Raw genomic sequence first — 20787 nt, forward strand, 5'->3', positions numbered from 1 at the left:
GAAACGTAGTCGTTGCGTCATTTCCGTAATTCGAAAGGGGATCCTCAGTCGAAAGAAAAGCAAATCCCTCTATGTGTTTTTGTAATTATTCTATCATTTTACTGCACCAAAACAGATGATAAAAAATATGGTTTATGTTTTATGCGATGTTTGACCAACTAATAGTTTTACCATGAGTTATGGTAGACCGGTTTAAGATGTAACCTAATGTGTAATTTTGCAAATAAAGTACGTTCAACTTTAAAAGCTATAATACATTCCCTTTGCTAAAAATTACTCTAACATAGAATTTATTTATAATTAAAAAAAACCTAATGGCTTGAGTGGCCATTATATCATTTAATGGCTGTAGTTCATATATATTCCAGATACCCCATTTGAAATGTAGAGTTGCCATTCAGATTTCTATTTTCTTCAATTTACAATCAACATTTTACATATTTCATGTTGTTCTTCCAGGAGAAATTACTTTTAGTAATTCTCATGAGTAAAGACTCCATGCATCTACAAGCAGGGGGAAACTAAAAAAGCCATAACTGAATGAGTAAGACATTCATTAAAATTCTCACACAAATAAGCGCAAAATCACAAAAATGGCTTAGATAGAAATAAATAAGTATTGCAAGTAATTGAAGCTGTCAAATGGGCCAGTATATTAATGCTGCCCACACTCTTAATGGTGCAACTGCTGCGCATTACTTTTTGTGTCGAATCCATAACTGACTCAGTTATGGAAAAAAAGAAGACATACACCTTTTGAAATTCAGGCTTTTTTGTATTTTTATATATTTAGGATTTGTAAGGTGCATTTTATTTTTGAAATACTTATGAGCTGTATCTATATATTTCATAAATGATGACATGGTGGGATCTGTGGGGTAAGCAAAGTTGAGGTGAACATAAACTGTACATTTCTTCTTTTTTTACCAGGTCTACATAAGGTCTGATAAAATAATGGTATTTGGTTCTGCTTTCTAAAGACAAAACCAGGAAGAAAGTTTTCTTATTTCAGACTCTTTGAACATTCTGACATTGGAGTCAAGAGATTATGGAAATCACAAAGTATGATTACATCATGTTCATTTTATTTCTTTTATCTCACAAGTGCAATTGTGAACATACAGCATGTAAGCACAAATAAGCACAATTAGTCCACACTGAGGTTAAAAATAGACACAAAAGCACAAGGTGGAAGAAACATTCTGTCTCATACTTAAGAATCTAACAAGCATGATTTGATCAATTAACATACTGTGTATGACGGTTACAGATGAAGAATGTGAAATGATGTTTAAAACCAGCATTAAAGAGATAAAATAAGACATAAAGCCTAAATAATAAACATGTTACATCTCGGTTTGGCACACAAAAGCAAACAGTTTAGTTTTTACCACTGCTTTAGGAACATTACATCGATACAGATATGAAGAACTTCAGATTTGATCTGTATTGCACTGAACTTTGCCATTTCCAAATGGCACAATAACAAGAGTAGGCGTTACACAAGAGTAGGACATCCAGACTTTGTAAACATGTTAATGTTATATATGTAGATAAATTATAGCACTTCACTCATCGTGACTGGTAGTTGTAGTCAGCAGCTAAATATTCGCATGTACAGTACAGACCAAACGTTTGGACACACCTTCTTATTGAATTCAATTAGAAAGTGTGTCCAAACTTTTGGTCTGTACTGTATATCTGAACCTATTGCATCTCTGCAGCACTTTGACAGAACTTCAAGCATCACATTTAGGCAGGTTTTAGTAGTACTCACAAAACTGCTGCAATGACTGGCTTTTACAACTACACCCTGAAACATCTTCTCAGTGTCTCACATTTACAGCTATAATATTTGTGACATGTACCATTAATTTACTGTCACTAGTTGGTGAAGTGGCAGATCACAGTGTGAAACCAATGGGTGATATGTGGTTTTGTCTCTTTGATTACATAGACATGTGCTCCGGCAGCACATAGGAGATATCATCCCAGGGGTGGCGATACAGACCCTGCTTCAGCCTCTTCTGGTCCAGGTAATGACCTGTAGGAAAGATGAAAACAGTGGAGTTGTTTGTTTTCTGCTGCTTAAGTCGCCATTCTACCACAATGCTACCACCACTTGTACCAGATACATTTTTCATTAGAACTGCAGCCTTAAAACTTTGACTTGATCACTGAATGCAAATAACCTAAGCGTGGTGGGGTTTTTTAATGTACATTGTTCATTTCAACTACTTGTTGGAGTTCTGTGAGCATTATGCAGCCTTGGATTGAGGCCCAGATTTTCGGATACACAATCCTTGCTAGTGAACCACACCTCAACGTAATACTACCCCTGCTCTTACCAGGCTTTGTCACGGCACACTTTAGACTCAAATATGTTCCCACCACAAAAATGAACCACCAGGATTCCCCCATGTGTTTACATGCCTAAATAATCAGGAGAATCTTACGTAGTTTTACACATAAGGTGGAGCACAGTTTGTTTTTGATGCACCCCAGAAACACCTCTCCAAGACCACAAAAGGCCTTGGATGATTTTTTAACATTATTGTAAAGTGTTAGTTTGATGTGAAGAGGGCCTTGGACAGAAATGTTTGCTGTTGTGCAGATCTGACCAAAACAATAGAAACAACTCACCAATAAATCCCATGCTGCGTCCCAGGACAAAGATGCCATTAAGGGCACCGATTTCAACAAACTCATCTGCCTCATCTCTGTAGGATATGTCAGGAAAATGGTTACTTTATATTATGTAATATGTAATGTAATATGCTATAATATGTATTTTTTTCTGACCTTGTAAATCCTCCACAGGTTCTGAGCAAGTCCACAAAGGCCACACCAATGAAGCCATCCACATTCAAGATCAGGTTGGGCTTCTAGGTAACACAGGGACAGCGAGAGCTCATTTAGTGAAACAGATGTGTGTTGCTAATGCAGGAAAACAAACACTTTAAATCCTTACTTTAGAAGTGGTGATCTTCTCTACTTCTAAAGCGTAGTCCAGAAGTTGTGAGGACGGAAAGTTCTGCTTCACAAAGTCCTTTAAGATCTGGACTCTCATGTCAGGATTGTTTATCTGAAGAAGCAAAGAAAAAATATTCGGTTGAAAACTGGAAAATTATCTGAAGATTTCATCTTATTTTAGAACTCTAACTTTGTCTACCTTTGAGCCATAACTACTACTCACCGACTTAACTCTGTGTCCGATGCCCATGATCAGCTTTCCGTCCTTCTTCATCTTGTTGACAAACTCCATAGGCAACATGCCGCTATCAAATGCATGGCTGAACTGCTTTGCAGCAGCATCCAGAGCTCCTCCAAATCTGTCTCCCTGAAGAAACAACAAAGGAAAGTCAAGGTTTTCTTGTGCCTTTTGGTGGATCTGGGCAGATATGTAATACTAAAAAGAAAAAAAATATATCAAAATGTCTCACAATGGTGAGGAGGCCAGAAGTGAGGCTGGAGATTAAGTCTTTGCCAGCCCGGGCACAGACAATAGTGTTGTGTGCACCCGAAACAGCAGGGCCATGATCTGCAGTTACCATCAGGCACATCTCAATAAACTGGCAGGCATACTTTGGGAGCCTGCACATGGAGAGGTGAAATTATAAAAATAAATCTGTATGTAGGCCAGTAATCCCTCAGGCGTTCATTTTTCTAAGCACCGGTGAATAGGTCTGACCTCCGCTGGAACCAAAGGAGACCCAGAGTTCCTCCTAGGCCAATTTCAGACTTGAAGACCTCAGTGATGGGCATGCCAGCATAGAGGAGCTCCTGGCCTCTCTCATCACAAATACTGGTCATGAAGGAAGCTGGTTTACGTATTAGGCCCAGTTCCTGCACAACAGCCAGAAAAACACAGGTAGTGCTATTAGTCATCCACTAATTTACTGTGTTTCCAAAAAGAATGGAAAACATAGTTCTTGCTGCTTTACTCACTCGTGCCCAGGAGTAATCCATTGGTACAGTGGGAGGAGGCACCTCTTCAGCTGGCTGGATTACTCCTTTGGAAACAAGGTCATCATACACAGATCTGCACAAAGAATAACATAAAAACAATCAAATAAAGAGTATACTGGTATATAATAGGAGCACAGTGCATCTGGAAATTTAACAGGGTGTTTCAGTTTTTCTACATTTTGTAACAGAATAAAAGCCTTTCCCCTTAAAACTAGTAGGGCTGTGATATAAAAATATGGGGAAAGTGAAGCACTGTGAATATTTTCTAGATGTGCTGTATGTCCTGATAAACCACTGGAACAAGCATAGCTGTGCACTCACTTGATGATCTCTCCCAGCTCATCAAAGCTCTTGGGAACGTACGCTCCGGCCTCTTTCAGAGCCTTGTTCTTGGCTACAGCTGTTTCAGAGGCCTGGTTGGCACAGGCTCCTGCATGGCCAAACTGTACCTGATGTATAAAAATGTGCCAGAAAACAAAGTTAAAGACACCTTTAATTTTTTTAATTTGACTGAAATGAATTAGACCCTGAAGTCTACCTCTTACCTCTGAGGAGAACATGGTGGCACAGGTACCAATGCACCAGCTCACTACTGGCTTGGTAATTCTGCCTTGTTTAATAGCCTGGCCAATCTTGTATTCTTCTGTCCCGCCAATCTAAAAGAAAGTATGTTGGAAGTTAGATACAAAGCTAGGTCTGGTTTGGTTACAAGTATTAAGGCGTACCAAAGGTTAAAAGAGCTATACATTTAAAACTGATTTTTAAAAAGCCAGTTTTCTCTGACTTTATGTAGCATGAAGCAACAACAATATTACCTCTCCCCAGCCCTTGCTGCACACAGCTTGTCAACTGGCTGCTAGTACACCTTTCCCTCAGTTCCCAGCAAAGAGGGAAGCTATTTCTCACCTCTCCAAGTACGACAATCATTTTCACTCCCGGAGTGTCTTGGTAGCGCAGAACATGGTCAGTAAACACGGAGCCTGGATATCTGTGGGAAAGTCCAGCAGAAACTTAAACAAACATGTTTTAAATTTTCATATATATTGACTGGCCACTTTATTAGGCATACCTGTTCAACCGATTGGTAACACAGTTATCGAATCATCCAATTACATGACAGCAACATCTACATGTGGTAAAGACAGATTGCTGAAGTTCAAAATAAGTAGCAGAATGGGGAAAAAAGGGGATTTAAGTAACCTTAAATATGGCCTAGTTGTTAGTGCAAGAGTATTTCAGAAAATGTTTAATCTACCAGGATTTTATTACACAACTATCTGTCAGTTTTACAAAACAAAAGTGTACCAGAAAATGACACTATATCTAAAGATCAGCAGTGACATTGGGAAAAATCTTTTGTTGAAAGTAGCAGTACCTTAAGTAACCACTTCTTACAACTGAGGCATGCAGAAAACTAACTCTGAATGCAGAATACATAAAAGCTTGATGCAGATAGACTACAGCAGCAGAGAACCACATTGGGTCCCTCACCTTTCAGCTAAGAAAGGGAAACTGAGGCTACAGTTTACACAGGGTCACTAAAATCAGACAATAACAGATGAGAAACTTTTGCCTGATCTGATGACTGCAATGTTTAATGGTTTGGGCAAGTTGTAGTGTCGCTGCTATTTTCTTGGGACACTTTGGGCCTTTTAGAATGAACAGAACATCTTTTAAATACCACAGCCTATCGTTGTATTGACAGTGTACCTATAGTGGCCACTTCCAACAGAACAATGAACCCTGTCACAAAATTCAAATCAACTCAAAGTGGTTTCTTGAATTTGACAGTGACTGTTCTCTAACGTTTAATCTCTGCCACCAAGAATTAAGGCGCAAAGGCAAAGAAAGGTCCAATCCAATAGGAGGAAGATGTACCTAATGAAGGGGCTGGTGACAGTACATCAAACGTTACACACCTGTCCCCTCCGATGGCCACACCCTCAAAAACACCATCAGTAGTGCGGGAGATGATGTTGTTAAGCTCATTGGACATACCGCCTGAGCGGGACACGTAAGCCACACTGCCTGGACGGTACAGCTTGGAGGCAAGGATATTGTCCAGCATGCCTCCAGTGTTACCAATCTTGAAGCAGCCAGGCTTTATCCCTCCAACCTGAAACAAAAAGACACCCTGTAGTTTTTTTTCACTGATATATTCTAAGTTATCCAAGAGTGAAAGACTAACTGTAGCAGGGCCAATGAGGGTGACACCCTTCTCATCTGCAGCTTTAATGATCTTCCTTGTGTGTGCTTCAGGGATTCCCTCAGCAATAATGGCAATGGTTCGAATCTGAGAATTAGAGAAAAGAACTTTGCTCAACCGCTTTAAATGAGATAACTCTTTTATCCTGCTGCAGGAGAAGTGTTTACCTGAGGGTACTGCATGGTCTCCATGGTGCTTTCAAAGGCCGAGCGCAAAGAAGCAAAACTGATGAGCACATCCACATCAGGGTGCTTCCTCATGGCATCGCTCATGTTTTTATACACTGGGATGAGGATCTCTTTATGGCCCCAATAAAATTTCTGTTTGTGGTCGCCACTGGAGTGCGACCAAGAACAAAAATATTCATGACACACCCAGCTACAGAAGGTTCTTCTTCAAGAATGAAATGTGCAAGAAGGAGTATCCTTACGTGAAAGGGTAGATCAGGGCAGAAACAGATGGCTCTTCTCTGGAGCAAACATAGTCAAAGTCCAGCATGCCCTGCACTGCTCTAGTCTGCATACCCCACACCAGAGCTTTGGTGTGTTTGGTGAAAAGGGTCGAGGCCTTGGCTAAAAGGAAAGAAATCACTCAGAGATAGAAACTGGTCACGTAAAATGTTGTAAATGTGTTTTAAGCAATACATTTTATAAGGAAGTTGTTGTTTTTTTAAGATAAATTCTCCTTGTATGACACTGTGAGTATGAGCATTATTGTTTCAATGTTTGTATTGTAGTTTGCTCTTGCTGTCATAAGAGGGAGCCCCAACACTTTAGCTTAAGAGTGGTGGTACTTTGTGATGAGATGTTATAGCTGAAAAATTTAGGATGCAAATGTTTTTACTGTGCAATGGGGTGCAAGTATACTCACTAACAGAAGCTCCAGTTTTCACCTTCTTAGCTGGTGAGCCCTCAACTTTAGTTTTGTTTTCTGAAGGGTCTTTTCTTCTGGATGTTGGAGTCTGCAAACAACAAAATGGGGAGAGGAAGCTCTTGTCCTTTATTCACTGCAAACGCAATGATGGAGCAGAGATACGTCAGGCCTTCAGGTTATTCGATAAAACACCACCTGCACTGAACATCCATTCCAAGTTCTGTTATTTTGCACGTCTGCCATCGGCTTTTCGAAGAATGACTTGCAAATTTCAGACTAACCACCTTTGAGTTCAGCCTAAACTAAAAATTTTGTTTAGGTCTAAATCATTCATAGAAATAACTTTAAAAAAATATTTTTTAAGTGCATATCGCATGATTTTTTTTCAATGTATATTTAAGGCAAACTAAGCACTGTACACACACACATGTGTAAGCACTTGCACACTCACTTTGCTGAAATCCTTCACTGTGCACATTTTTAATGGAAGCCTCAGGGGGAAACTGCACGGCTCTGCTGACTAGACTTTCAACTGAGTAAGAACGGTGCACAATCCTCTACACTATTCTTACACAATAGAGCTACTGGGCTTCAGATAACCTGATTCACTAAAAGGACAAGACAGCAGGAGCTAAAACAGAGGCTGCTGTGCCAGTCCTCCTTTCACCAAACTATATATCACAACTGGAAGCTGATTATTTAAACACTGCACACTGTGGGCCAACATGGCTGAGTTGCATGTCATACCGATGTGCTGCTGCTAGAGTTGAGGAGAAAGTTGGCGGTGTGGGCAGCAACGGGAGGCTGATTGGGAATTGGCCGGTGACCCAGAGCCATGCCAACAATGGCAGTCATGTGCGTTTCTGTGCCAAAGACATGAATCGGGATTCCGGTGGTTTTTCCTGTGTGGGAATTAGCATCAAAAGACAATCAGCTGGTGTTGGCAGAAAGTTTTTGTATAAAAAAATTTAAACAGCAGAAAAAAAAACATACCAACTTCTCCCATCACTCTGAGGCCCTCTTGATAGTTGGGGCCACCGCGGCGGACAAATATAGTGACTTCATGCTCCTTAAGTGGCCCCTGATAGTCTCTAATAGCTCGAACAATTCCCTGAATAAGACATATATACTTGTGGTGACTAATTTGAGACAGACAGGTAATAAAAATTTACAAACAGAAGAAAATGTTTCTTATTCCACAACAAGTCTATGGAGCGGCAAAATTACCAAAATTCAAGGAATAAATGAATAAACAAATAAATACTGAAATGAGTCGATAATTAAAATTGAAATCATTAAAAAGTTGAATAAATATGCTATAGCTATTATATATTAATGATATAAGATTAACATAAAGCACACTTTATGAACAACAATGTTGTTTATGTTCACAATGCCAAAGTGTTTTATAATTTGATTATCTTATAGTTATATGTGACAACACATCATTAATTTATTTGATCTGTCAACTTAACCAATCAAAGGAACAGAGCTATAATCACCCAACTCAAAATAATTAGACTCAAGTTGATTTGCTGTGCAGGTTTAATATCAGACGCTAAGTGACACAGTCTGTGTTATTTCCAGTTGTGCATCACGATGCAGGCAAGATTTTTAGACTAACTAAACATTGAAGGAAATAAGATTTTAACATAAAATGATTTTTTTTAATCAATATGATTGAATTACAGTTACTGAGTTAAATTTTATGCTTGACATGTTTAAAAATATCTTTTAAAAAATTATCTCCATACCATTGAATTTTATTATTAGTATTTAATTTGTGTACATTTTTTTATGTGGTAAATTTATTGGATTACTACCAAAAGTAAATGCAAATAAAGTGGCTATATTAAGTTGACCACAATTACTTAATTATTCATTAATTGCCATGACTTCTTGTTTCCTTGGGTGCATATTTTATGTGACACATGGACCTATTTCTTTTAAACACTCTCCAGAAATGGAAAGACAGGAGAACAACCCATTACAGCCTGGGGCTCAGCAATACTGTACCTTAAATGTTGCTGCTACATTTGTGAAGTTTGCAATGCTTCCACCAATAATCAAAACCTTTCCTGGAATTTAATAAATATGTTTAGATCACAATAAAGAGGAATGTTACAATTTGTGTATTATAGAGAAACCTGACATTCCCCTACCATCAGGATGCTTCTCTCTCGTCATCAGAGACAGGATGGTCTTTGCGTAGTCGTAGGTCTGCTGCTCGCTTGGCGCTCCTGAATACTCCCCATAATTGGCCAGCTCGTCGACTCCACCCAGGTCACAAATTGTATCACTGAGAGTTTTTTTTTAACCACAAAAACAAAAGCGACTTTTCTTAGCTCAATTTAAGAAAATAATATGTGCATTGAAAGCGTTTCCATCGGTTTGGATCCCGCACTGCACTGTAAACACATAAGACAGTGCACTCAGGGAGTAATTAGTTACGGCTGATATGTCAGCATGTTACGCTTTTGATCCTCCTCAGCAGACGGAAAACCACCGATTCCTCCTGAGTGTTTCTAAAACAGCAACATTGAGAAATCCCATTTAGCAGACAGCTGAATGGGCAGTCTGAGTGGCTGAACCATGAGCTGCCATGCTGTCCTTATTCTTTTATATGGGTATGTGTAATTCACTGAGGACAAAGTTTGGGAACAATAAAGCCAACCAGTAGAAAAGTTAAATGATTTATGAAAAGCATGTAGATTCTGCAGTCTTATCTTTTCAGGGATTTTAAATTATGTTTTGTTTAGGTACCTGTACACGACTGAGGCACCTCCTCCAGCCACCATGGTCCAGATTCTGCCTCGAGGATTCAACAGAGTCAGTTTGAGACTGGCACCACTCTTTGCATCAAGATCAGCGATGTAGGCTTCCTGAAACACACAAAGAAATGAACAATACCTAAAGTTATTCCTACTTGAAGCAAGTAGTTAAATTTATCTCTAATTAGATTGTGGCCAACACAAGCACCGATGACAGTCGATGCGGTGCACATCTCCAGTTGTTTGTGACAGTCTGGGTCACAGCTGGTGCTTCTGGGTAAAAAAAAAACTAGCTCCTAATCAAAGACACCCACTGTGCCTGGTTTCTGCTCTCATCTCACAGCAGGCCAATTAGTCCAGACCTTCTGCTTCACAGACAGACGTGCCTTCAACATGCGTCAGCCAAATAAAAGAAAAAAACACCACTACATTAACCATATTTACTTTGTTAGAAAAACTGAATTGAAAATTATAACTAAAAAAATATCAGGTATGACACCAAAACTGCATAGGTACAACTTGAGAGGGGGAGACAAAAGCATAAACTTTTGACCCTTGACCAAAACAAAACATCTATGAGAAACTTCCTCCCAGTAGATATGAATTTCTGGAAATATATAAGCAAATGTAATAACATTAGATTAATTAGATTGTAGGAAATTACTTTGAATGATCAAAGCAGGTACATAGCATTCCCAAGGGGATAAAAATTGACAAATGGTCAAAGTAGCAAACAGTTCAGTTTTGTGCACAAAATAATCGGGTAAGAAATGACTAAAATAGCAAAGAAGCGAAATGATCAGTATATGATAAACAAACAAATAAACATCCTCTTTTTGATTAACAAAATTCAGGAGTAAAGCTGAGTTCTAAGCAATGGGAAAAGTTCTACTCAGCTGTATCTCATTGCTTTCATTAGAGACAAAATTGATCAGAATAGCTATAACTTTATTAAAGGTTACTGACAGATGGCCTACTCAACATTTTGAGTAAATCTAATTTGAAATGATGAGACAGGGTTCTATAATGCTATTCAGATAACTGATTTCCTCGTTGTGCCTCCTGCTTGACATCCTCTACCGATGTTGCCCCTCCTCACCTCGGGGTAGGCCTCCCTGCCGAAGGGGGGCGGGAACTCCACGTCACCCCACTTGGATTTGCAAATGTAATCAGCAGTTGCGTCAGTCTTCGCCGCCATGTCCAGCACATACACGCCATCTTTTGTCACCACTGACACGAGAAAGAAACACCATGTTAAGATCTATAATTTTACTATTACAGCTGTGGAGACCGTCTGAGTCAACAGAAGGAACCTTCCTGTTGCCCCAGCAGGAGGCATGGAAGGAGTGAAGAAGAGGTGGAAGTGGCTGGTTATCAAAGCAGCAGCGCAGCCACATCAACATGAACAGCTGCCACAGGGCATGTACTGTTGCCCAATTACTTCATTAGAAACACAAGCTGCCTTCATCAAGCAGGACGGGTCTGAATTATTTAATGTTTTCTTTCCTGGATGTTAAGAATTGGCAGAATCTTCTGTTTTAATAAGAAATACTGTTTTCATCTGCAGTTCCACTTTGATGTCCTCTTTCTAATTATAAAATGCAATAGCATATTGATGAACCGGCATGGGAATAAAGGAAAGGAAACATTTATGATAGCTTTTACAGATAAGCCATGCAGACATAGACATATTTTTTGCACCCTTGGTAAGAATCAGTGAAAGCCTTTAAATTAGTTAAACTTTTACTGAAGCAAGATGTTCTCAAACTGAAAAAAAACATTTTATTCTATTTTTAGTTTGAGTACATCATTTCCATGAAAAAAAACACATCTCTACAAAAGCGGCCAACAGAGTTAACCAGATCTACATGTTTTTGCAGAATTGGATCGATGAAAACCTACCCAGAGGGTTGATCTCCAGGTATGTGAAGAAGAGATCCTCATACAGGTTGAAGAGTCCAACGATGAAGCTGGCAAGAATCCTGCAAAAGGATGACGATAAAGCAGATTTCTCCTTGTGCATGATTTCAATAATCAATGCAAAGATTTATCTTTCATTTCCTAAGCCGTTAATTCTTCTTTTATAACATAAAGCAATGTGCGAGTATTTTTAATCGGCTCTATGTTCTATAAAGAAAAACTGCAAAAGAGATAAGAAGCTAGAGCACAAAAAACAAGACGTTCAGCTGGCCTTGAAAACTTGCCTGAAATTAAAACATTGTATGAAACAGAACTTCAGGGGCCATAACTGGATACAGTGTGTAAGATTTTACATTCTAATAAATTTTGTGTCTAACTGCACATTTTTGCTTTGCATTTATAAGCCTGGTGTAGAAAGTATTTGCACATCCAAAAAGCTGCTGGATCATGAATATTTAACATACAAAACAAAGTCACAAAAATATGATGTGTTTTAAAGGCTGAGTCTGTATTTAAACTTTTAAACTTTATACATATTAGGGCTTAAAATTCTCTGTTCACATACATGCATTCTTTATTTCTATATGGAAATGACTCATCTACAAGTAAAAAATCTAATGTACAAAACAGAGCATGTGCATGGAGTCACATCTCCAGGATAGGCAATCCAACACACCCTGTTTAACAGTTAGAATCGCCTCGTAAATCAAAGAGACACACTGTAGCACACATCACTAAGGGTTTGCCGAGGATCAGCAGAATGAGAAACAGTCCACCTGTAAATTAGATGCAGGCACATTTGATTTTCCTCCACCATCACATCTCAAAACAGGGAGATGGAGGAGGAGGAGGAGGAGGAGGAGTTAGGGGGTCGGGTGGGGGGACATTTTGCTGCCCTCTCCTGCCTGTCAGTTCAGCAGGCAGCTCAGAGATTTGTAACCACAAAAGGCCCCGGGTGAAAACTGGAACAAAAACCCTGAGCGACTCTGCCTCAACCACGTCGGCCTCTGATGGGAAGGGCAGAAAAATAGGAATCCTGTTTTCAGTCTGAAGTGAGTGTTTGGGCAGGGGAGTCGAGATAGGGCCGGCGGAGTGCTTTCAGGGGTTGCTTCTTCAATGTCAGCCAAGACAGTGAGCCCAGCCAGAATCTGCTGTCACGAGAGCGCCGCTGAGGAGATGAATCGGCGGGGGTCAGGGGTGAGGGGGAGACGTGCCACGGTATCCTTTCCATAAAAAAAAATGAACGTGCTTTGAATGTTGCTGGGACACAAAGAAAGGCTGTGGGTGGAGGCTGATCGAAGAAAGGCAGAGCCAAGGAGGAAAATGTCATTTGTTTAATGGATCCACACACCCATTCGTTCCTCCTTCCTGGCATTTACTCCTAATGTCAGAGTGTTGGTCGTCCATCACTCGCATTTTGTTTTTTACACACAATAGTTGTAATAAGTTTTAGAGTACAGTGATGGAATTATTTATTAAATCCAGATTGTTATATTTATTAGTATTTTTTCATACTTACGCTTTCTTGTCATTGGGAGCCTTAGTCAGCAGTTCTCTCTTCACCCGATCTTCACCGATCTTTTCATCCACCCCAATTAGCAGCTTTTGTGCCTTGGCGTCCACGTCTCCGACATCCACCCCTCCCTCGTGGTGAAAGAGGATGTAGTCTCCCTCTCGGGCAGCATAAATGCACACGTAGAACTCCTCTGTCTGGAGGATAGAATAGAATGCAAATAAAATACAAACACCCTTCGTTGTCTGACAACAAAGACATGTCTGTGGAACAGCAGAAAAGTGACAGGCAATAACAGCAAATAGATAATAAAAAAAACAAAATAAAGAATACAAATTCTGATGGAGGAAGTATTGGAAGAATTTCATCTGGGAAATTTGTTGAATTTTGACATGAAAAATATGTAGGATTCCTGACTTAGACAGTTAAAAAGAGTCACAGGTCCAAGATGGCTGACTTACCTGCTTATGAGGAACAAATGGCTCTATAAGGAAGTTTTTGAGAATGCCTTTTGCTTTTCCCACCTGTAAACCAGCAACAGAACAAAATTAATACACTGACATAAATTCTCGGTGATTGCAAAATAACTAAGGCGATTTCACAGACTGCAGATGATCCCTTTATTTATTTGTTTTCAGACTGGAGTAAAGTAACCAAAATCTAACACTTGACTGAAGGAAATTGACATTATAGAGAGAAGAAAAAAAACAGGCAAAAAGCCTAATAAGGGACTGAATAAGAGAAGAAAAGAGAGAAAGAAATGCCATTTCAAATAATACAGCGAAAAGAAGAAGTGGATGATCAAAAAAGGATATAAGATTGAAAACCTGACATGGGACCTCAAGCCCAGACAGATAAATGAGGTGCCTCAGAGTAACAGAATGCAAATTATCATAAATAAATGTCAACTGTAAGCAAGAGCCATAATTTGCCAACATTGATGAAAAAGACTGAAAATTAAATATTAAAACCCAGCTGGGGCAAATATAGAGTATTGTAGAAATCTAGGGATGTATAATAAACATGATATAACCCAACATGCTCTTCACAACACAACATTTATTCTTATTTACTGCCACTGACAGTTTCATCTGATCTGTGAGGAGACTTTATAGTCTAATGGTGGCTGGACAAAAACACTCTCCTTTATTTATCCGTGAAACAACCTATTCCCTAAATAGACCCGTCTTGGTTTATGAGGCAGAGCAGCATCTCAGAGCTACATTGATGGACTGACTACTGCTTCAGCGGCAGAGCTCGCCTCAGCTGACTGGACTGATTTAATACCTGCACACAAACACACATATGGATACTAAATTTGAAAATGTGCTAGTGTAATACAGGGATGGTAGACAAATAAAAGAAGAAGAAGAAAGGCATAGTAGAACAATTGATGGGTGAGAGTTCAGGAGTATGTTTAAATGGAGGTAATTAGTACGCGTGCATGACGTACCATCGTCTCTTTCATAAGGCGTGGCTTGAGCCACTCTTTGACCCCGTTCAGGTCCAGATTGACGCCAACCAGACCGAGCTTCCCTCTCCTCTTAATCAGCTGGTCTGGCTTAACAACGAGTCTCTGCAGGAGGAAAACAAAACACTATGAATGCAGGGAGCAAGCATCAGCACTGATGGTGTTACATCATAAACACTAATAGTTGGAACTATTAAAATCTCACTGTAAAGGTAAATTTAATAGAATCAATCTTAAAATACCCAAGGATTCAAATGTAGTTGTCATGTGAACACATTTAAAATCAAACAAGAAATTTCCTTTAGTATTCTCTGATCTAATAAAGCAGTAAAGTAATCAAATTTCCACAGAGATGTTTGGAATGTGGGATATTGTTTTATAGTAACTGTGTCACAACATCAGGAAAACAACTGATTCCTGGATATTGTGATACTAGCTCCAAATTAACCAACATTTTCAATTCATCTGACTCTATATTTCTTCTTTTTCCCAACATTATAATATTCCCTCCATATTCTGTGAGTTTTAGTATGTAAGTTACTAAACATAAACATCTGGAGTGGGCATTGAGAGCAGATAGAGTCCACCTAGCTGGTCGAATGTAGTAGAGGTAGAGAGTTGGAATACAAAACAACTGAAATATAATATCCTACCATAATTTGAATCCAAACATAACATTGCAATTGCATTAAAGCAAAAATGTACATTCCCCTGATGATACTGATATATTATACAGCTCTGTTTACATCTCAAACTTGCTCTAAACATCTCCAAAACTTAATTTGTGACCTTTCAGCTGTTTCTTTATCTTCATGATGCAATTTGTTTACTAATGTTCTCCAGCAAACCTCAGAGGCCTTAACAGAGCAACTAGATTAAGTTCCACACATGTGGACATGCTAATTAGGCAACTTTTGCTTGCTGTTGATTTTATTTAGAGGTATCAGAGTAAGTAAGTAACTGAGATAAAAGTTTTGTTAATTATTAAACTAAAATAGACCAAAGACTCAATTTTTGTAAGTGTGTTATAGAATCAGAGCACAGAAATGTATTAACTCATGCAGCTCACAAAAATCACTCAATTATCAAGAAACATTTTCTTCCAAAGCTCAAATTTAAACCTAAACTGCACAAGATGTAAATACAAACTTAGACTATATCCCCACCAATCTAGCCCACCCACCTTCTCTTCTAAGTTAAATACAGAGAATGACGTCTGACAGTGGAGTCGTTACTATCTGGGTGCTTGGCACTGAGCAGAGGAAGAGAGGGTTGAGGGTGAAAGTTAATGTGATTTCTTAATCAATTCTAGCAGAGCTGGCATCTCTGTGGATCTGCCCTCTGCATCCTCCTTTTACCTTCCTGATAAAATCCTTCAGTCGTGAGGGAGGTACAGGAAGAATGACCTTTTTACTCTAGATAAGTAACCAAGTAATTAAATTAACTTGTATAAAGAGCTAGTGACAGTTTTGCTGAGAGGATTGGCCAAGGAGAGGAGGAGAAATCATTCATACTCAGCTATGGAGGTAAAGTGGGGATTTCTCTCTGTCTCCTGGGCTTTCCAGTTTCACTAACAGAGCTGAAGCATCACTCTCTTCTCTGTGATTTCAGCTAATGAGCACCAAGTGACCACTCTGCTGTCAGCCTGAGTAATTGTCTCCATAAAGCAGAGATCGTTCTCCAGCTTTTCCCACATTTATGCTCCAGACGTTTAATCATCTAAAGAAAAACATCGTCTACATGTATTTTAGTTCAAACGAGCTCTGCTGTCTCACCTCTGTGAGCAGCCATGGGTGTTCCTGCGCCAGCCGCTGAAAGTCCGTTTCGGTTGTCACGTTGGCGTAGCGGAACCTGTTCTGGACTGGCGCCGATGTGCAGATATACTTGTAGAGATACTCCTTCCCCGTCTGCTCTGAGATGGCTTTGGCCGACATGACTGCTCAAGATGGACTTGTCTGGTGGAGGGCGGTGCGGAGAGGGGTGGACGAGAAGATAAACAGATAAATAATGAGATAAAAAAAGACAGAGGTCTTTTTTTATCTCATTTATCTCATTATTTATCCTATCCACAAAGCAAAGAGGCTTTGTGGATAGGAATTTTTATACTACATTAACAGAAAATGTATGCAAGCTTAGCTTAAAGAATGTGTGTACGTGTCTTTTTTTCTGTTCGAATTACCAGACATTTTTAATAGCAAAATTGCAGGAATATAGCTCAAAAATGTGTTCTGTCTGGGATAAAGTCCTCAAAAATAGAGAGAAAAGTGAAATAAAATGTAGAATCAGAAACACTGGAAGCCCACATTGTTTCTGAAAAAGCCACATCTGATGCAGGCTGATACAAATTCCCTAATCTGTTGACGTTCATGCGATGTTGCAGGGATGTTACTACTCATCACAGAAAATGACTTTATTTGTAAACTACATTGGCAACTATGGATCGTCTTCTTTCCACTTCAAAAATATGGGCTGTATTGTGTTGGTGATGCCGACCATAACATGCAGATAAAACGCATCAAGTTTTGTGGTTGTAAAAAGACAAAAATGTGAAAATGTTTTAGAGGTTTTTGTATTGCTGTTACACACTTGTCATACTGGTCAAGCAGCCATGGCAGTGGGAAACCAAACAGCAGCAATAAACAAACAGCAAATGATGTTAAACCAACAGTGTTGGAGTGTGCTGTGGTGGCGCAGGGGTTAAGCATAACCCACATATGGAGGCCTTAGTCCTCGACGCGGCTGTCGCAGGTTTGAGTCCCGGCCTGGATGACCTTTGCCGCATGTCTTCCCACTTCTCTCATTACTCACTTTCCTGGCAATTAACTATCAAATAAAGGCCACTAGAGCCAATAAAACCTAAAATAAACAACAACAAAAAAAACCCCAACAGTGTTACACCAAACCACAAACTAACAAGAGCAATGGATGGCAGTCTGCTTAATCTAATATCAATAATTATTCCAAAACCAACATATAAAGCACCATGTCGCTAAAGCAGTCCCCATGAAATGTTGTGTCTGTACACACCTGCTAGAGGCTGGGGATATCATATTTTAGTTTTTGAAAAAAACTGTTTGTTTTTATATCATCACAGTCAAAAAAAAAAAATACTGAAATGCTGAAAAGTTCAAAGTTAAAAATTATGGTCTATTTGCCTTTACCAAGACATACATTCACACATTCCTAGTAAACGAAACAACCCAACTGAAAGTCCAGTTGCTGCATCATTATTCAGCTGTGCTGTGCAGGTGTTTTCCCTGGCATGTAATATTTGAAATCTAAATGCAACAGTACCTCATTGTTACCATAGCACTGTACATGCAAAGCATTAGTAGAGATAGCTAAACAAAAATATTTACATGTTTTCCTTTGTGTCATCATGAATCGTGCAATAACCAGACAATGGACTTACTAAAGCGGAATCTAACGTGATCAGCCGGCGTTTGTTTGGCCTTTTGGTACTAATGAGGTGATGGGTGGATATTTGCTTGTTAAACAGTCACATCCTGCTGAGGCTTCAGCAGCTACACGTCTTCACCCTGTAGGAGCTCAAGCTGATCTGATGTGAACCATTTGAACATCATAACAGTGAAATCATGCAGGTCAGACAACTTATAATTAGTTGCTATTGGCATCCAGTTTATTTCAGCTTGTGACGTAAGTAAAATGAAACATAAAATCACAAACCAGTAAAAGCATCTATAAATTTTACTGCCGAACGGGTGAAGATGTGACCGTTGCACTTTGCAAATACGTTTCGACCACTGACATAAAGTTTCCAAACTTCATGTGTCATAACAGCACTGCAGTTTCAATTTCATAAAAGCTGAACTGGTAATAAAGTCGAACATTAAGAATTTTAAGTCTCCCAACAAGGTGAAGATCAGACACAACATGAACTATACTTTTAGGAATCCTAAACGACGACCAGTTTACTTTATATTATAAAAATATGTAGGTATTACACTGGAAATACTCTTGTAGGTTCAAGGTCGGATGAGCTTTTCATTTATATTAAATTAAACACAATTATATAATTCAATAATTAATAGGGATACACTAGTTATTCTTCAAGCTTTCCTTCTATTGGCTATGGCCCAAAAACTAATATTTTTTTATTATTCATTAAATGCATAAAAAAACAAACAAAAAAAGTATTCCTTATACATTCAACTACCAAAGACAATCTTTGATGAAATATGCAATTTAAGTTTTTGACCGATTCAAATGAGGTGCCGTTGCATTCATGTATTTGTATATTCAGAATATCATATATTTTCATTTTCTATTGGATTCAAAACAATTATCTCCATCTGGGAACCTGCAGCACTGTTATCCTGGGTGGCATTATGTTGTTAAATGTAAATAAACCAAAAGGAATACATATGTTATGTGTAAAGCTTGAGTTCACAAAATCTAAATTCCTGAGAGAAGTCCATTATTTGTCATTGGTCTGTAAAAGCCTGGGCAGTGTCTCTAATAATTATGCCACTAAATCAGTGTTACATATGTTATAAATTAGATGTTAAACTTCCACAATTATGTTAAGGTTATAGTAATAATCATATTTTAGAGCTGCTGTCAATGTCTGATAAAACTGCCAGGAATATTTTTTTATTTTTTACCTTTTTACTCACCATAAATCTCTGATTAGTCTGCCCTACTAGATTCCCAAGGCCATTAGATATGTTATCACGACTTGCACTTTTACTTACCTATAAGGGCTGCACTAATTAGCATTATCACGGAAAATGACTTTATTTGTAAACTACATTGGCAACTATGGATCATCTTCTTTCCACTTCAAAAATATGAGCTGTATTGTGTTGGTGATGCTGACCATAACGTGTAGACAAAACGCAAAGGCTGGCAACCATCTCTTTCTATGCATTTCATTAGGCTGAAAGCCCTGATGTCTACTCTCAACTGTTCCCTCTCCGCTGCAGCTCTGGCAGTCATTTCTTAAATGGATTAATATGACAGCCAAGGACCGCTCTCATTATTGATCACTGTTGTTCCAGAGTCACCACAGAATGGGTTCCAGGCCAGGATGATGTTTAATCCAAAACTGGGTTTTCATTCATCTTGCAATTTATTCTCTGTACCTGGGCTGTCAGAGGAGGGGAAAAAAATCACTACTACACAAAAAAAAATAACACTGGTACAAATGGCAGACAGTAATAGTGTCTCTCAAAATAGAGAATGATGGTTGGTTGGAGAGGATGCACAAAAAGAAATGATGCTCAAGAAAAGAAATGCCCCAACAAACTTGTACAGGGAAAGCTGTGTGGTGGGGGGAACAAAGTCAGGCACCGTTTCAACTGATTTAATCAACTTGTTTCATTAGTCTGCAAAAACAAAAACAACTTATTATTATTATTATTATTATTATTATTATTATTATTATTATTATTATTATTATTATTATTATTATTATCATGTTTAAACTACGTGCTGGATAAAGTAGATTCGCTTTAAATCTGGTTTAATGTATTTTCTTAATAAAAAAACAACCCGGAGGGACACTAAAATGAAGAACAAATACAGATTTAAATGTCATTGTTCAAAGTTTTACCTTGTTTTCTTTCGTTCACTGTCGCAGACGTGATGTGTGGAGATCCTCGGCAGTGTTGCTCCACTCTCCGCCAGCGGAACCTGTCTGGTCTGAGAATAAAGCTTGTTGTCAGTTTTCCCCCTCTATCTCTCTCCTCATAGCCTTAGCTGATGTTTCCTGGCTTCTGATTGGCTCATCCCACCAGCCCGTGTTGTTGCATTCACATACTGTAGGAAATTTCATAACAAGGCAAATATTTTAGTTGGAGCTTTTACATGAAATAAATGTAGATTACGTGAAAACCAAGAGGTATAAAAGCACTTGTTTCATTTTTATCTTAGAATTCAATACATTTGTATTGTTTGATTGCGAAACGGATAGCTTGTGTCTTTCAATAAACTGGAATATTATCGAAAACTTCTCTAATTTCAGTAATTCTGTTCAAAACGTGAAACTTATTGGAAATGAATTCCTTACACAAAGAGACACATTTCAAGCATTTAAATTCAG

The 20787-nt window shown here is 38.6% G+C and overlaps 1 protein-coding gene and 1 long non-coding RNA gene across 2 annotated transcripts; one reads left to right on the forward strand and one right to left on the reverse strand.

Moving 5' to 3' along the window:
- Window positions 1-1063: 1063 nt before the first annotated feature.
- On the reverse strand, window positions 1064-20386 carry acly (ATP citrate lyase). Its single transcript, XM_005796692.3, has 28 exons — window positions 20299-20386; window positions 16499-16678; window positions 14706-14828; window positions 13714-13776; window positions 13259-13449; window positions 11722-11801; window positions 10919-11049; window positions 9812-9930; window positions 9211-9347; window positions 9065-9126; window positions 8042-8159; window positions 7796-7950; window positions 7046-7136; window positions 6606-6747; window positions 6343-6511; window positions 6158-6262; window positions 5889-6085; window positions 4876-4957; window positions 4515-4625; window positions 4291-4418; window positions 3949-4042; window positions 3692-3846; window positions 3444-3594; window positions 3197-3340; window positions 2972-3085; window positions 2803-2885; window positions 2644-2720; window positions 1064-2044 (listed from the first exon to the last, which is right to left on the reverse strand). Exons 2-28 carry the CDS (start codon window positions 16655-16657, stop codon window positions 1950-1952), a joined length of 3276 nt encoding a protein of 1091 aa, XP_005796749.1. The 5' UTR covers window positions 16658-16678; window positions 20299-20386; the 3' UTR covers window positions 1064-1949.
- Window positions 1956-11687, forward strand: LOC111611708. Its single transcript, XR_002754172.1, has 4 exons — window positions 1956-2036; window positions 2821-2889; window positions 9808-9921; window positions 11101-11687. It is a non-coding gene; the product is annotated as an uncharacterized LOC111611708 (long non-coding RNA).
- Window positions 20387-20787: the final 401 nt, after the last annotated feature.

Source organism: Xiphophorus maculatus, chromosome 16, assembly GCF_002775205.1.
Source record: "Xiphophorus maculatus strain JP 163 A chromosome 16, X_maculatus-5.0-male, whole genome shotgun sequence".
NCBI classification, from domain to species: Eukaryota; Metazoa; Chordata; class Actinopteri; order Cyprinodontiformes; family Poeciliidae; genus Xiphophorus; species Xiphophorus maculatus.